A 13991-nucleotide genomic window follows, 5' to 3' on the forward strand; every position below is an offset into this window, starting at 1 on the left:
CCCAAAATGTTCAAACTAGGGCCGGGACTAATTGCGATTAATTTAGATTATTAACTACAGAAAAATTAATCGCGATTAACTACAGATAAATTAATCGCACCTTTTCTTTCACCGCGGAACGTTTCTCACTGGGCGCTTTTCTATAGTACTGAAAACTGGAAATAATAAAAAGTCACCCCATTTTGTGTTGCCTAGAACTGGAGGTCTGACAAAAAACAGTAACAATATGAAGTAAGTACAGCTTTGTGATGTCACTGAGACCTCCAGTTCTAGGCAACACAGAATGGGGTGACTTTTTAGTGTGGTTGCCCGAATGGGCAACCAGACTCTTGTAACTGTGACACTTTATTATTATTTTCTCACTGGAGTAGTCTTTATTTTGACGCTTTATACCTCCCACACTGTACGCTGTACGCACTTGAGCCATATGTCAAATTGACCGGAAAAATCGGGAATCGTGTGCTTGTATTTTGTTAAGAGAAATGTTGTATAGTTTAATTGATATGAATTTATTAGTGAATAAAATTTCCCCATTGACATGAATGGGAAAAGGCAAAAATTCACATAAAAGTATTTGTTCCTCGGAGACTGTAATCACTATAGTTACAAAACTTTTAGGGATATTTCAACATTATCACTAAAATTATTTAACCCTAAAATTTTATCGGTCGGCCTCATGGTGGCGCTATAACAGCCCACTTTACCTTTTGGCTTATAACTCTTGAACCGTAGGTCGTAAAATCAAAATTATTTTTTCCCTGGATTCCTTGGGTCATGACGCATCTCCCCATATAGGCCACGCCCATTTCCGCCATGATAGATTTTCCGCCATTTTGAATTCTGTCCAAAACACACTTTTTGCTTTTCCTCCTACAGATTTTGTCCAAATCTCACAGAAATCGGCACACGTGATCTCTGGACCCATCCAATTAAAACTGAGCCGCAGAATTTTGAAAGTGCGTATCGTTCGGCCGTAATCGTCTTCCGAAGTTAGTAGGAGGGGCCTATATCACAAAAAATGCCATAAATCACGAACGGAATGTCCAATCCATCCCAAATTTCAATCACATGTCCGGGGTGGTTCAATCAACCAAGTTCTAAAAGCAATTCCATTTTCATCCATAGGGGGCGCCGCAAATGCGAGAAATGTAACCGTTTGTCGCAAAAACATGAATTTCGGGGGTTAAATCCCCTCCGAATTACTTACGCATGATCTAAGGCGTGACTTGAAATTGTAATTGGCTGGCAATACTAGTGGGAGGGGCATATGTAAGCCACTGCGGCAACCACACTCTGCAATTTTTTTAAATTGCGAATTTTCTAGTTATTATTATTTCCACAACGGGTATATTAATGACAGTAAAATGTTGAAAATGAGTGGTATCCTGTAGTCACTATTCATTGATTCACTGGGATACCAAAAAACATTAAAAAAAAAGGTTTCTCGCTGTTCTCGGGTTGAATATTGATATGCGATTAAAATGTGATTAATCTAGATTAATTAATCGCAAAGCCTCTGATTAATTAGATTCATTTTTTTAATCGAGTCCCAGCTCTAGTTCAAACACTTTCGGGAATCGGATGGGCAGCCACCCCACCCCACGTCGCTATTTTCAAAAGAATAAACTGATAAAAGTCTCTCTCTTGTAGCGAAGACATGAGAGTAACTCAAATGAATTGGACAGCCGACTAGTAGAGCACGATACCCGCTCAGATTTAGAAATGAGATCGCATCAGGTGTCTAGGAATCTAGACCTCGATCTGTGTTTGATTAATTGTGCAGCACCAGTGGGCCCGCTGGGTTCGCCAACGCTTTGTCAAAGCGGGCTCTGGTCCAGACAGAACCAGAGAACCAACAGAGACCCAGACATCTGGTAGCGCTCGGCCTCCAGACTTAACCTATTTTGGGCGGGAACCCATTTTGGTGTTATAGCATCATGTCTATTGAAAAATAGCAGATCTACAAGCTCGTGGCGCGCCACCGAGTGGCGCGCCACGAGCTTGTAGGTCTGCTATTTTTTGAAAAAAATCGAAGAACGACTGTTATTTTTAGAATCTGATCTCAGGTCAGAAACATAGCTTTTTCAGAAAACTGTCTGGATGTGTAGAAGACATTTTTTGAATCTGATCTCAGGTCAGAATGGGTTAATCTATTCTGAATGCATCCACGGCATCACTCCATGATGACTAACACACACACACACACACACACACACACACAAACACTTTCAGTTCCTCACTCTCTCTAGAACAACCGTTCCCTCTGTGTGTGTGTGTGTGTGTGTGTGTGTGTGTGTGTGTGTGTGTGTGTGTGTGTGTGTGTGTGTGTGTGTGTGTGTGTGTGTGAGAGAGAGACACAACGGTGGACTGTCTCAGTCAAGTGCTCAACTCCAGCGCTCCAGACACTCCTCCTCATCAAATATCACTTCACTACAAGTGGAATTAAATTGTTGAATTTGTTGTGCTGTCAAATAATGTGCTCTAATTCAAAGTGTGCCGGGGTACAGTGCCTTCACTAGATTTATTTTTAATTCAATGATTGCTGTATTAAAATGTGGAATTTCCCCTCCGCAATAAAGCTGCTATATATAAGCAATAATGTCAACATTTCAATTGCCTTTTTTTTTTATTGAGACAGCCAGAACGTTCCCCAAACAAATGTAGCACTTTACCCTTCTTAATTTCTTATATTTATATAACTAACTACACTGTATTGTTTTTATACTGTGCTGAATAAATAAATACAAATACAGGTTTCTTTCAATGACAAAGCTTCTAATGTGTCAGAGAGACAAAACGTTTTTTTGGGAGTGTTCTACCCATTGCTGGCTGGCTTTTCCTTTTAAAGGTGTTAAAATGTTGACATATTATTGCTTATAGCAGCTTTGATTAAGAATCACACCCGTGTGAAGTGAGGGGCGCCCCTTATCATCATACATCATAATACATCATCTCCTTCCGGCCAATCACATCTAGCATAAAGTAAAGCCTGGTCACAACGTAAGACAGAGAAGCATAAATTAAAGCCTGGTCACAACTTAAGGCAGAGAAGCATAAAGTAAAGCCTGGTCACAACGTAAGGCAGAGAAGCATAAAGTAAAGCCTGGTCACAACGTAAGACAGAGAAGCATAAAGTAAAGCCTGGTCACAACGTAAGGCAGAGAAGCATAAAGTAAAGCCTGGTCACAACGTAAGGCAGAGAAGCATAAAGTAAAGCCTGGTCACAACGTAAGGCAGAGAAGCATAAAGTAAAGCCTGGTCACAACGTAAGACAGAGAAGCATAAAGTAAAGCCTGGTCACAACGTAAGGCAGAGAAGCATAAAGTAAAGCCTGGTCACAACATAAGGCAGAGAAGCATAAAGTAAAGCCTGGTCACAACGTAAGGCAGAGAAGCATAAAGAAAAGCCTGGTCACAACTTAAGGCAGAGAAGCATAAAGTAAAGCCTGGTCACAACGTAAGGCAGAGAAGCATAAAGTAAAGCCTGGTCACAACGTAAGGCAGAGAAGCATAAAGTAAAGCCTGGTCACAACGTAAGGCAGAGAAGCATAAAGTAAAGCCTGGTCACAACGTAAGGCAGAGAAGCATAAAGTAAAGCCTGGTCACAACGTAAGACAGAGAAGCATAAAGTAAAGCCTGGTCACAACGTAAGGCAGAGAAGCATGAAGTAAAGCCTGGTCACAACGTAAGGCAGAGAAGCATAAAGTAAAGCCTGGTCACAACGTAAGGCAGAGAAGCATAAAGTAAAGCCTGGTCACAACGTAAGGCAGAGAAGCATAAAGTAAAGCCTGGTCACAACGTAAGGCAGAGAAGCATAAAGTAAAGCCTGGTCACAACGTAAGGCAGAGAAGCATAAAGTAAAGCCTGGTCACAACGTAAGACAGAAGCATAAAGTAAAGCCTGGTCACAACGTAAGGCAGAGAAGCATAAAGTAAAGCCTGGTCACAACGTAAGGCAGAGAAGCATAAAGAAAAGCCTGGTCACAACGTAAGGCAGAGAAGCATAAAGTAAAGCCTGGTCACAACGTAAGACAGAGAAGCATAAAGTAAAGCCTGGTCACAACGTAAGGCAGAGAAGCATAAAGTAAAGCCTGGTCACAACGTAAGGCAGAGAAGCATAAAGTAAAGCCTGGTCACAACGTAAGACAGAAGCATAAAGTAAAGCCTGGTCACAACGTAAGGCAGAGAAGCATGAAGTAAAGCCTGGTCACAACGTAAGGCAGAGAAGCATAAAGTAAAGCCTGGTCACAACGTAAGGCAGAGAAGCATAAAGTAAAGCCTGGTCACAACGTAAGGCAGAGAAGCATAAAGTAAAGCCTGGTCACAACGTAAGGCAGAGAAGCATAAAGTAAAGCCTGGTCACAACGTAAGACAGAAGCATAAAGTAAAGCCTGGTCACAACGTAAGGCAGAGAAGCATGAAGTAAAGCCTGGTCACAACGTAAGGCAGAGAAGCATAAAGTAAAGCCTGGTCACAACGTAAGGCAGAGAAGCATAAAGTAAAGCCTGGTCACAACGTAAGGCAGAGAAGCATAAAGTAAAGCCTGGTCACAACGTAAGGCAGAGAAGCATAAAGTAAAGCCTGGAGACAGGACAGGACAGGACAGGACAGGACAGGACATAACAGGACAGGACAGGACAGGACAGGACAGGACAGGACAGGACAGGACAGGACAGGACAAGGAAGCACAGGTCACCACCATGAATCATTTATTACTGTCTGAAACCACTGCCGTAAAACCAGTGCATATACCGTAGCTAATGTACAAGATTGTATAGATGATGTAGATCTGCTTATGTCAAGTGGCAACAGCACGCAACCATAACATTATGCCTAGCACGCACGCACGCACACACGCACTCACGCACGCACGCACCACTTGTCATATTTCACCCACACACACACACACACACAAACAAAGAAAAGCCCGGGATGCTTTCCTCTCCTCCCACACCTGGCGATCCGTTCCTCCGGCAGCAGAAACAGAACATATGGTGGAATTCTCCAGTAGGAAACACACCATGCCGCGCTGTGTGCCCGCTGCCCGCGCTGCCACACAGCCTGCCAGCCTGCCTGCCACACAGCCGCAGCTGTGTGTGTGTGTGTGTGTGTGTGTGTGTGTGTGTGTGTGTGTGTGTGTGTGTGTGCGTGCGTTTGTGTGTGTAATGTGACTCAAGTACTGCACTTAACCCATGTTGGGGCGGGAACCCCTTTTGGTGTTAGCATCATGTTATGCTTTAGCTATTGAAAAATAGCAGATCTACAAGCTCATAGCGCGCCACTCTACGAGCTTGTAGGTCTGCTATTTTTTTTTAATCGAAGAACGACTGACATAGAAACATAGCTTTTTCAGAAAACTGTCAGGATGTAGAAGACATTTTTTAGAATCTGATCTCAGGTCAGAACGGGTTAAGACCAATACACACATTAATCATGTTACCAAGATTGCCTTTTTTCATCTTAGAAATATTGCGCGAATCAGGACCCCATCTGTCTTTGGACAACCCACCCCTCGGCTCGGTTACTGGCCTGCCAACGAAGACAGATTACAACTGGTTCAAAATGTGGCAGCCAGAATGTTAACTAAAACTGAGACGAGAGAACACAATATTACTCAAATTTTAGCTTCACTGCATTGGCGGCTGCCGGTTGTAATAGGAATAGGATCGATTTGAAAAAAAAAAAGATTTTACTTGTTTAAAAAGCTCTCAATGGTCTGGCACCTTCCTGGCTCGATGTGTGCCTCAAACCGCCCCCCTAAGGTCGATGTGTCTCAAACAGATTTGAGTTAAAAACGTTCGCTCTGAAAGAATATATATATATTCAAGGATTTGCGCCACATTTTCACAATTTTTCAAGAATAGCAGATCTACAAGCTCCTATGAGCTTGTAGATCTGCTATTTTTTCAATAGCTAACGTATAACACCAAAATATAAAGAAACACGGTGAAGCAGCATTCTGCTTCTACGTCACGGCGGCTTGGAATAAACTAGCCTGGGACAGCGTTCCGTTTAGAGAGGGCCTCTTCCGGTCGGGAAGCGGATGGTAACTTCCTGTAGTCAATGATTTGTAGTCCTCCGGCAGGAAACCACGAGACGGAATCAGTAGCTATACCGTCCGCTCCAGTCCGGTTCACACCGCGATTTTGTAACACAGACCAGGCTTTCCTGCGAGGTGGAAAGCCTGGTGACGCGAAGGTTAGAAATAAACTATACTTGTGGAGTTTAAAAAGTGCTTCTGACAAAACCAGCCATCTCCACTGGACCATCCAACTGTCTGCTAAAGCAGCCAACTCCACAACCTCTCTCCCTCTCTCCAACTGTCTGCTAAAGCAGCTAACTCCACAACCTCTCTCCCTCTCTCAAACTGTCTGCTAAAGCAGCTAACTCCACAACCTCTCTCTCTCTCAAACTGTCTGCTAAAGCAGCTAACTCCACAACCTCTCTCCAACTGTCTGCTAAAGCAGCCAACTCCACAACCTCTATCCCTCTCTCCAACTGTCTGCTAAAGCAGCCAACTCCACAACCTCTCTCCCTCTCTCAAACTGTCTGCTAAAGCAGCCAACTCCACAACCTCTCTCCCTCTCTCAAACTGTCTGCTAAAGCAGCTAACTCCACAACCTCTATCCCTCTCAAACTGTCTGCTAAAGCAGCTAACTCCACAACCTCTCTCCCTCTCTCCAACTGTCTGCTAAAGCAGCTAACTCCACAACCTCTCTGCCTCTCTCAAACTGTCTGCTAAAGCAGCTAACTCCACAACCTCTCTCTCTCAAACTGTCTGCTAAAGCAGCTAACTCCACAACCTCTCTCCCTCTCTCCAACTGTCTGCTAAAGCAGCTAACTCCACAACCTCTCTCCCTCTCTCAAACTGTCTGCTAAAGCAGTTAACTCCACAACCTCTCTCCCTCTCTCAAACTGTCTGCTAAAGCAGCCAACTCCACAACCTCTCTCCCTCTCTCAAACTGTCTGCTAAAGCAGCTAACTCCACAACATCTCTCTCTCTCTCAAACTGTCTGCTAAAGCAGCTAACTCCACAACCTCTCTCCCTCTATCCAACTGTCTGCTAAAGCAGCCAACTCCACAACTTCTATCCCTCTCTCCAACTGTCTGCTAAAGCAGCTAACTCCACAACCTCTCTCCCTCTCTCCAACTGTCTGCTAAAGCAGCCAACTCCACAACCTCTATCCCTCTCTCCAACTGTCTGCTAAAGCAGCCAACTCCACAACCTCTCTCCCTCTCTCAAACTGTCTGCTAAAGCAGCCAACTCCACCTCCTCTCTCGTGCACGTATCTGACAATATACAAAGTCACAATAACAACTATTATGAGACCGTGTTATTTGCTTTGTTATAAAAATAGGTTTTCTTCATTTCCTGAAAAAAGAAGAAATCATTTCCTGAACAAAATGAACCTTTTGGAGCAGAGATATAATAAAAAAACGACATGCTTCTGGATTATTAACCCATTCTGACCTGAGATCAGATTCTAAAAATGTCTTCTACATCCTGACAGTTTTCTGAAAAAGCTATGTTTCTATGTGTCAGTCGTTCTTCGATTTTTCGAAAAAATAGCAGACCTACAAGCTCGTAGCGCGCCACTCAGTGGCGCGCTATGAGCTTGTAGATCTGCTATTTTTCAATAGCTAACGCATAACATACTGGTTAAATCTGCCACTCTAATGTCCAGGCATGTAGCAGCAGAGTCAGACAGAGAGTCAGACAGACAGAGAGTCAGACAGCCTCATCCAGACAGCGAGAATTACAATAAGCCAGCGGTCAATAATGACATACCGTCCATGACACCAAGAATGCAGAGAGACAGACAGACACACTATTCTTCCACTCATTTAAAAACAATCGATATTTGCCGCACTATTTGTCACAAACGGTTTGTGTGAGATGTGACAGCATATGTGTGTGTGTGTGTGTGTGTGTGTGTGTGTGTGTGTGTGTGTGTGTGTGTGTGTGTGTGTGTGTGTGTGTGTGTGTGTGTGTGTGTGTGTGTGTGTGTGTGTGTGTGTGTGTGTGTGTGTGTGTGTGTGGAGCTGGAGACTGATAAGGGTCTTATCAGTAGGAAGGCAGGCGGTGGTCCTGGGTGTATGTTTATGAGGGGCAGTGGGGAGACACACACGCTGCAGTCGGGGTCAGTCCAGTCATGACAGTGGATACACTCTCTGGGAGACCACCAGAACACCTCCACCCACCAGAACACCTCCACCCACCAGAACACCTCTACCCACCAGAACACCTCCACCCACCAGAACACCTCCACCCACCAGAACACCTCCACCCACCAGAACACCTCCACCCACCAGAACACCTCCACCCACCAGAACACCTCCACCCACCAGAACACCTCCACCCACCAGAACACCTCCACCCACCAGAACACCTCCACCCACCAGGACACCTCCACCCACCAGGACACCTCCACCCACCAGAACACCTCCACCCACCAGAACACCTCCACCCACCAGAACACCTCCACCCACCAGAACACCTCCACCCACCAGAACACCTCCACCCACCAGAACACCTCCACCCACCAGAACACCTCCACCCACCAGAACACCTCCACCGACCAGAACACCTCCACCCACCAGAACACCTCCACCCACCAGAACACCTCCACCCACCAGTCTCTAAACACTGTCTCTCTGGGAGACCACCAGAACACTCTTTGAATACATATCAGAGCGAACTTTTTATTTCATTTTGACGTCAGGCCAAAATGGGTTTAAAGCTTTGAAACGGCGTGCGGCGTGGTGCGACTATACTCAGGCCTGAAACCTGCTCACTGAAACATGAAGCCTTTTTTCGCGATTGTTGAAAAATAGCAGATCTACAAGCTCATAGCGCGGCACACGGTGTTTTCGGAATGGGGGGCTGTCCCCGTATTTCCTGTAGGCGGAGACGACACAGCACCAAGCTTCTACTACAGTGAATGGAAAAGTGACTGATGTTAGTCTGCTTCAAACGTTACTCTTTTACCTGCTTTTTACTAACACTAACATTACAAAGATGCCCAGAACATCGGGATGAACCCGTGTAGTTTATGGCTGCTCCAACAGTAGTGGCAACATAAGAAAATAAAAAAAAACTGAATGTCTTACCCAATACCCAAACTTTCTGTTTTAGGAACACAAGGCTGCTGTATTTCATACCTCATACCAAGCATTAAAGTATGAGGTATAAAGTACAGCAGCCATGTGTTCCAATTCAATTATAATGTAAACAATCTTATCAAAGTGTCAACAAAGGCTTATCAACATCTGATATTATAAATTACAGTTTAACATTGCAGGCACTTTTAGCAGATGCTCTTGTCCAAGATTAAGAATAAGCAGAGTAAACATGAAGGACTCCAGTAATATAAATATAAAGACAGTAAGATATAAGTTAAACCATTAACCTAACCTCTGTCTAACAGCATAGTGTCTCAAAGACAGTAGGATAGAAGTTAAACCATTAACCTAACCTCTGTCTAACAGCATAGTGTCTCAAAGACAGTAGGATAGAAGTTAAACCATTAACCTAACCTCTGTCTAACAGCGTAGGCCTCAAAGACAGTAGGATAGAAGTTAAACCATTAACCTAACCTCTGTCTAACAGCGTAGGCCTCAAAGACAGTATAGGATAGAAGTTAAACCATTAACCTAACCTCTGTCTAACAGCGTAGTGTCTCAAAGACAGTAGGATAGAAGTTAAACCATTAACCTAACCTCTGTCTAACAGCATAGTGTCTCAAAGACAGTAGGATACATGTTAAACCATTAACCTAACCTCTGTCTAACCCATTTAGGCCGGACATCGAAATTTAAAAACAAATGTCTTCTCAATCATGACAGTTTTCTGCAATACTGTACCTACTGTATGTTTCTATATCAGTGGTGCTCAATATTTCATGTCAAGGACCCCCAAAAAGTATATGTAATAAAGCAAAGACTTGAGTTAAAAACGTTCGCTCTGAAGAATATACTGTATATTCAAAGGTCTGCGCCACATTTTCGCGATTTTACAAAAATAGCAGATCTACAAGCTGCTATACAAGCTCGTAGTGCGGCACACAGTGCCGCGCTATGAGCTTGTAGATCTGCCATTTTTCAATAGCTAAAGTATAACAATGCTTAAAACACCAAAAGGGGTTCCCGTCCAGAATGGATAATGCTATCTAGTAAATAACATTCTGTATTAGAAACTAGAGGATATAGCAGGTGAGCCATGAACCCCCAGCCTCTATCTAACCACCACACCATGCTATCTAAATAACATTCTGTATTAGAAACTAGAGGATATAGCAGGTGAGCAGGTGTTATTTTGTGCAAAAGCTCCTTATTGGCTATTTCCCGTACCCTAATTGCATTGAATTGAATGGGGCTATGAGGTGTTGTGCTAATTCGCTTATGTCCATCGCTCAAAATTATAATTTCTTTGTATATATCCTCTCTTCATAATGTAAATAATATCCCAAGCGGCACACTTTACTACTTATTTCGATGGAAATAAGCGAACTAGCATAACACCCCATAGCCCCATTCAATTCCCATTCAATGCAATGCAATTCATTGAGGGCTTATGGTAGGGAAAACAGCCAATAAGGAGTTTTTGCACAAAAAAACACCTGGACCTCTTTGGTGGGGACGTAACAACTACAAAGAAAGGTAAGAAAGATAAGAAAGCATTCTAGCATGGAATTCTCCTTTAAGCTTCTGCCTATGCCCTTTCGATCACCTAAAAAGAAAAAGTAAACTGCTTTGTGTAATGTCTCCCCTCTGAAAGATCGATCAGGGGTTCAGATTCTTGCTCAAAGAAACTTTGACAATAGGGGCTGTATTTTGCGTGTCTTAAAGTACCAGGTCTTATTCCCTAACTTGAGTAAACTAAAGACCTGGAGGCGTGATCAATGCTCTTTGGCCACTCAGAATAGCCAAATGGCATTTACCACGCCTCCAGGTCAAGTTAGGGAATAAGACCTGGTACTTAAGACACGCAAAATACAGCCCTAACTCTGGGGGATCCCACAGGGTTCGAACTGGGACGCTTCCGGTTTGCAAGCGGACGCTCTACCCCAGAGTCACTGATAACTAGAGCATGTACAAGAATGGCTGTTTTGTCATTGCAATCCCTTCCCCATTACCCACAGTGCATAGGAAAGGAAGTCTGGGACCAAATGTGAGAGCCACATCATAGCTTAACAATACTAAATGTCATTAATAGTATATGGTTGTTAGGAACCCGTACACTCTCTGAACTATACAGTGTATATCTATCGGGGTTCCAGAGATTAAACATGTCTCCATTCAGTGCATTTCACTATAGCTGACTTGGTGACTGCTTGCAGTTGCTAGTCATGGTAGCCTAACCCTAACCAACCCACTAACCAGTGGAAGTGATCAGATATTTCACCTCATAAGATACTAAAAGGAACCCCCACAGGGACGGACAGACAGACAGACAGACAGACAGACAGACAGACTGGCCCCTTGGCTAACAGTACCACAGCTGGGCCATAAAGTGCATGCTGCAGATGCATTTATGATTCATATAATAAATGATTTCCATAATATAATATGGTCTCTCACAATCTCAGCTTATCTCTCTTTTAAACACACTTTAATAGATCAGATCAGATCAATAACTGTCAGATTCATTCATTGAAGATCAATGAGTGAAATGAACACCTTGTTCTGAGTAAAACTAGTTAATATTATAATATCATCATAACGTTGACAACACAGTCAGTGTGACAGATCAGGGAAGCTGTGGCACGCACACACACACACACACACACGCACACAGCTAGGTGGGCTGTGATCTCTGCATGGTGGCTCAGTTAGGATGAAAGAACTAAGATACTTTACTGAACCTACGATCAATAAATATCGATTATTTTGTCTTGTTTTTTTTTAATCGTCTGATCATCCTATAACATAATTAATTAGCTCATCAGATGATCTCATGATCTCTCTCTCTCAATCCCCGGTGCGGTGGGGCTGCTGCTACCTAAGCTAGTTAGCACGGGTGGCTAAGGAGAGAGAGAGAGAGAGAGAGAGAGAGAGCAGAAGCATCATTCACCATGATCTCCATAACAGATAATCCAAACGCAGCTCTATAATCTATAATCGCATTACAAATGAAAACACATCTCCTTAAACCCAGCTCAGATGAACATGCAGAATCAAATCAATAGTGTGTCCGTTATTACACACGGATCCATCCACCATGGCAGAGACTGTAAGACTGCATCATAGGCCCGTGTTGTCCTTCTCATCTAGGATTTACTTTGTACACACACCATGATTATAATGTTCTTATTTTGATCACAAGAGATATAAGACCCAATTACTGAATGTCAAAGTCTCCAGGTTTCCTTCAGAGTATGTATGACAATGATTTGCTATGAAACTATGTGGCATATAGTCCAAACTGTCCAAAGTATATCCTACTATAGTGGTTCCCAAACTGTCCAAAGTATAGCCTACTATAGTGGTTCCCACATAGCCCGTTTTATTTGCAAGGACCCCCTTAACTCCGAGTGTTCAAATGGAACCAAAAACGGGCCCATTTGGTTCCATTTGAACAGGAGCTGTAGGCTATGTTGTGGTCATTCATTCTGGGGAATCAGGGCTATTAGCTGCATGGAGATCACTAAATGCCAGCCCCAGATGGACTCCCTCTCTACCCGTGATTCACTCACCTATCCCCGGGGGCCAGCCGGGGCCCAGGTGGACTCCCTCTCTACCCGTGACGGAGTCACCTATCCCCGGGGGCCGCCTAATGCCCTCCTCTCTACCCGTGGTGGACTCACCTATCCCCGGGGCCGCGTAGATGAAGTAGAGGCAGGTGGTGGACATGGAGAAGAAGAAGATGAAAGCCAGGGACGAGCGGTTGGACAGACGCAGCAGCCGCCTTTGCAGGTTCACCATTTTGAGGCGTTGGAGAACTCAGTCAGTCTGGCTGGCTGGCTGCTGGAGTGAAAATAAATAATAGCAATAAAATAATCACTCTTAGAAAATGTCTGAATTCTGGCCATGATGTAGCCTATACGACAATATGATGTTGCAGATTGTGGTTTTTTTAGGCAGGACAATGTAGGCTACACAGTGTTGTGGGTCTCTAGACTGTATGGGTCAAATGTATAACTAAAAATGTGGCTTAAATTTGGCTACAAATAACATTTGAATGGTACATTTTTTGCATCACTCTTGGATCAAGACTATATAGAGACTATATCATGACATGTATTTGTATCGATACGGTCTATTGGCTGACTTTTCCTTTCGTTTGTATGACTGTGTGATCAAAAAAAAACCCACACAACACATCTATGGTAGCCTAAAGTGAAAGTCTCACTCAGGCTAAATCAAACCCCATGGCTGTTCCTTCCTCTCTTATAGCGGCTCGATCAACCCGCCTGTAACGGTCAGAAAACACACCTAAAACGGCCAGGAATAACGTCCGTCCGTCCGTCCTCCGGATTGGGGGGGTCCGGGTCCCGGGGGGTGGGGTAGCCTAGACGGAGAAGCCGTAGCTTCAGGCCCTGCTAGGCGGAGGCCGGGTGAGGGTCCATACACCGCGGACGGTCCGCCGCCATGCTGTCTGTCTGGGGTTGAGCTGAGCAGAGCAGCGAGCTGCCTGTCTGGAAAACCCCCCAACCCACCGACCGTCCAACCAGCCGCCTCACTCAGTCACTTTACAACACCGAAGTCCCGGATTATTGTAGCTTAGTTTAGTAGAAACTGTTGTCGTCGTCGGGGGGGGGGATCGCCCTCCTCATGCCGGCTCCATCGTGGTTCGTTTCGGGGGGCGGAGGGGGTCCTTGTTTGGTCCGCAGGTTGTGATCATGCATGGGTGGGTGGGTGGGTGGATGATGGCTGGCTGGGTGGGTGGTAGGGTAGCGAGCCCCGGCCGGTCTGCCTCTACCTCCTCCTCCCCGCACAAGTCTCCTCTCGGCCCGGCTTGGTGTCTCGCACGCAGTCGGTGAAAATGTGTGAT

The 13991-nt window shown here is 44.5% G+C and overlaps 1 protein-coding gene across 1 annotated transcript in view; it reads right to left on the reverse strand.

Moving 5' to 3' along the window:
- Positions 1–13471, reverse strand: part of b4galt6 (UDP-Gal:betaGlcNAc beta 1,4- galactosyltransferase, polypeptide 6) — a gene marked incomplete at its 3' end in the record, with an annotated part of 51717 nt that extends 38246 nt beyond the window's left edge. Inside the window, exons 1-2 of the mRNA XM_083767264.1 lie at positions 13433–13471; positions 12805–12961 (exon numbers count right to left, since the gene is read on the reverse strand). Coding sequence (XP_083623390.1) covers positions 12805–12922 — 118 coding nt within the window. The 5' untranslated portion in view covers positions 12923–12961; positions 13433–13471. The remainder of the gene's footprint in view (positions 1–12804; positions 12962–13432) is intronic.
- Positions 13472–13991: the final 520 nt, after the last annotated feature.

This window comes from Protomyctophum parallelum (genome assembly GCF_964188405.1).
Source record: "Protomyctophum parallelum genome assembly, chromosome: 6".
Classification (NCBI taxonomy): domain Eukaryota; kingdom Metazoa; phylum Chordata; class Actinopteri; order Myctophiformes; family Myctophidae; genus Protomyctophum; species Protomyctophum parallelum.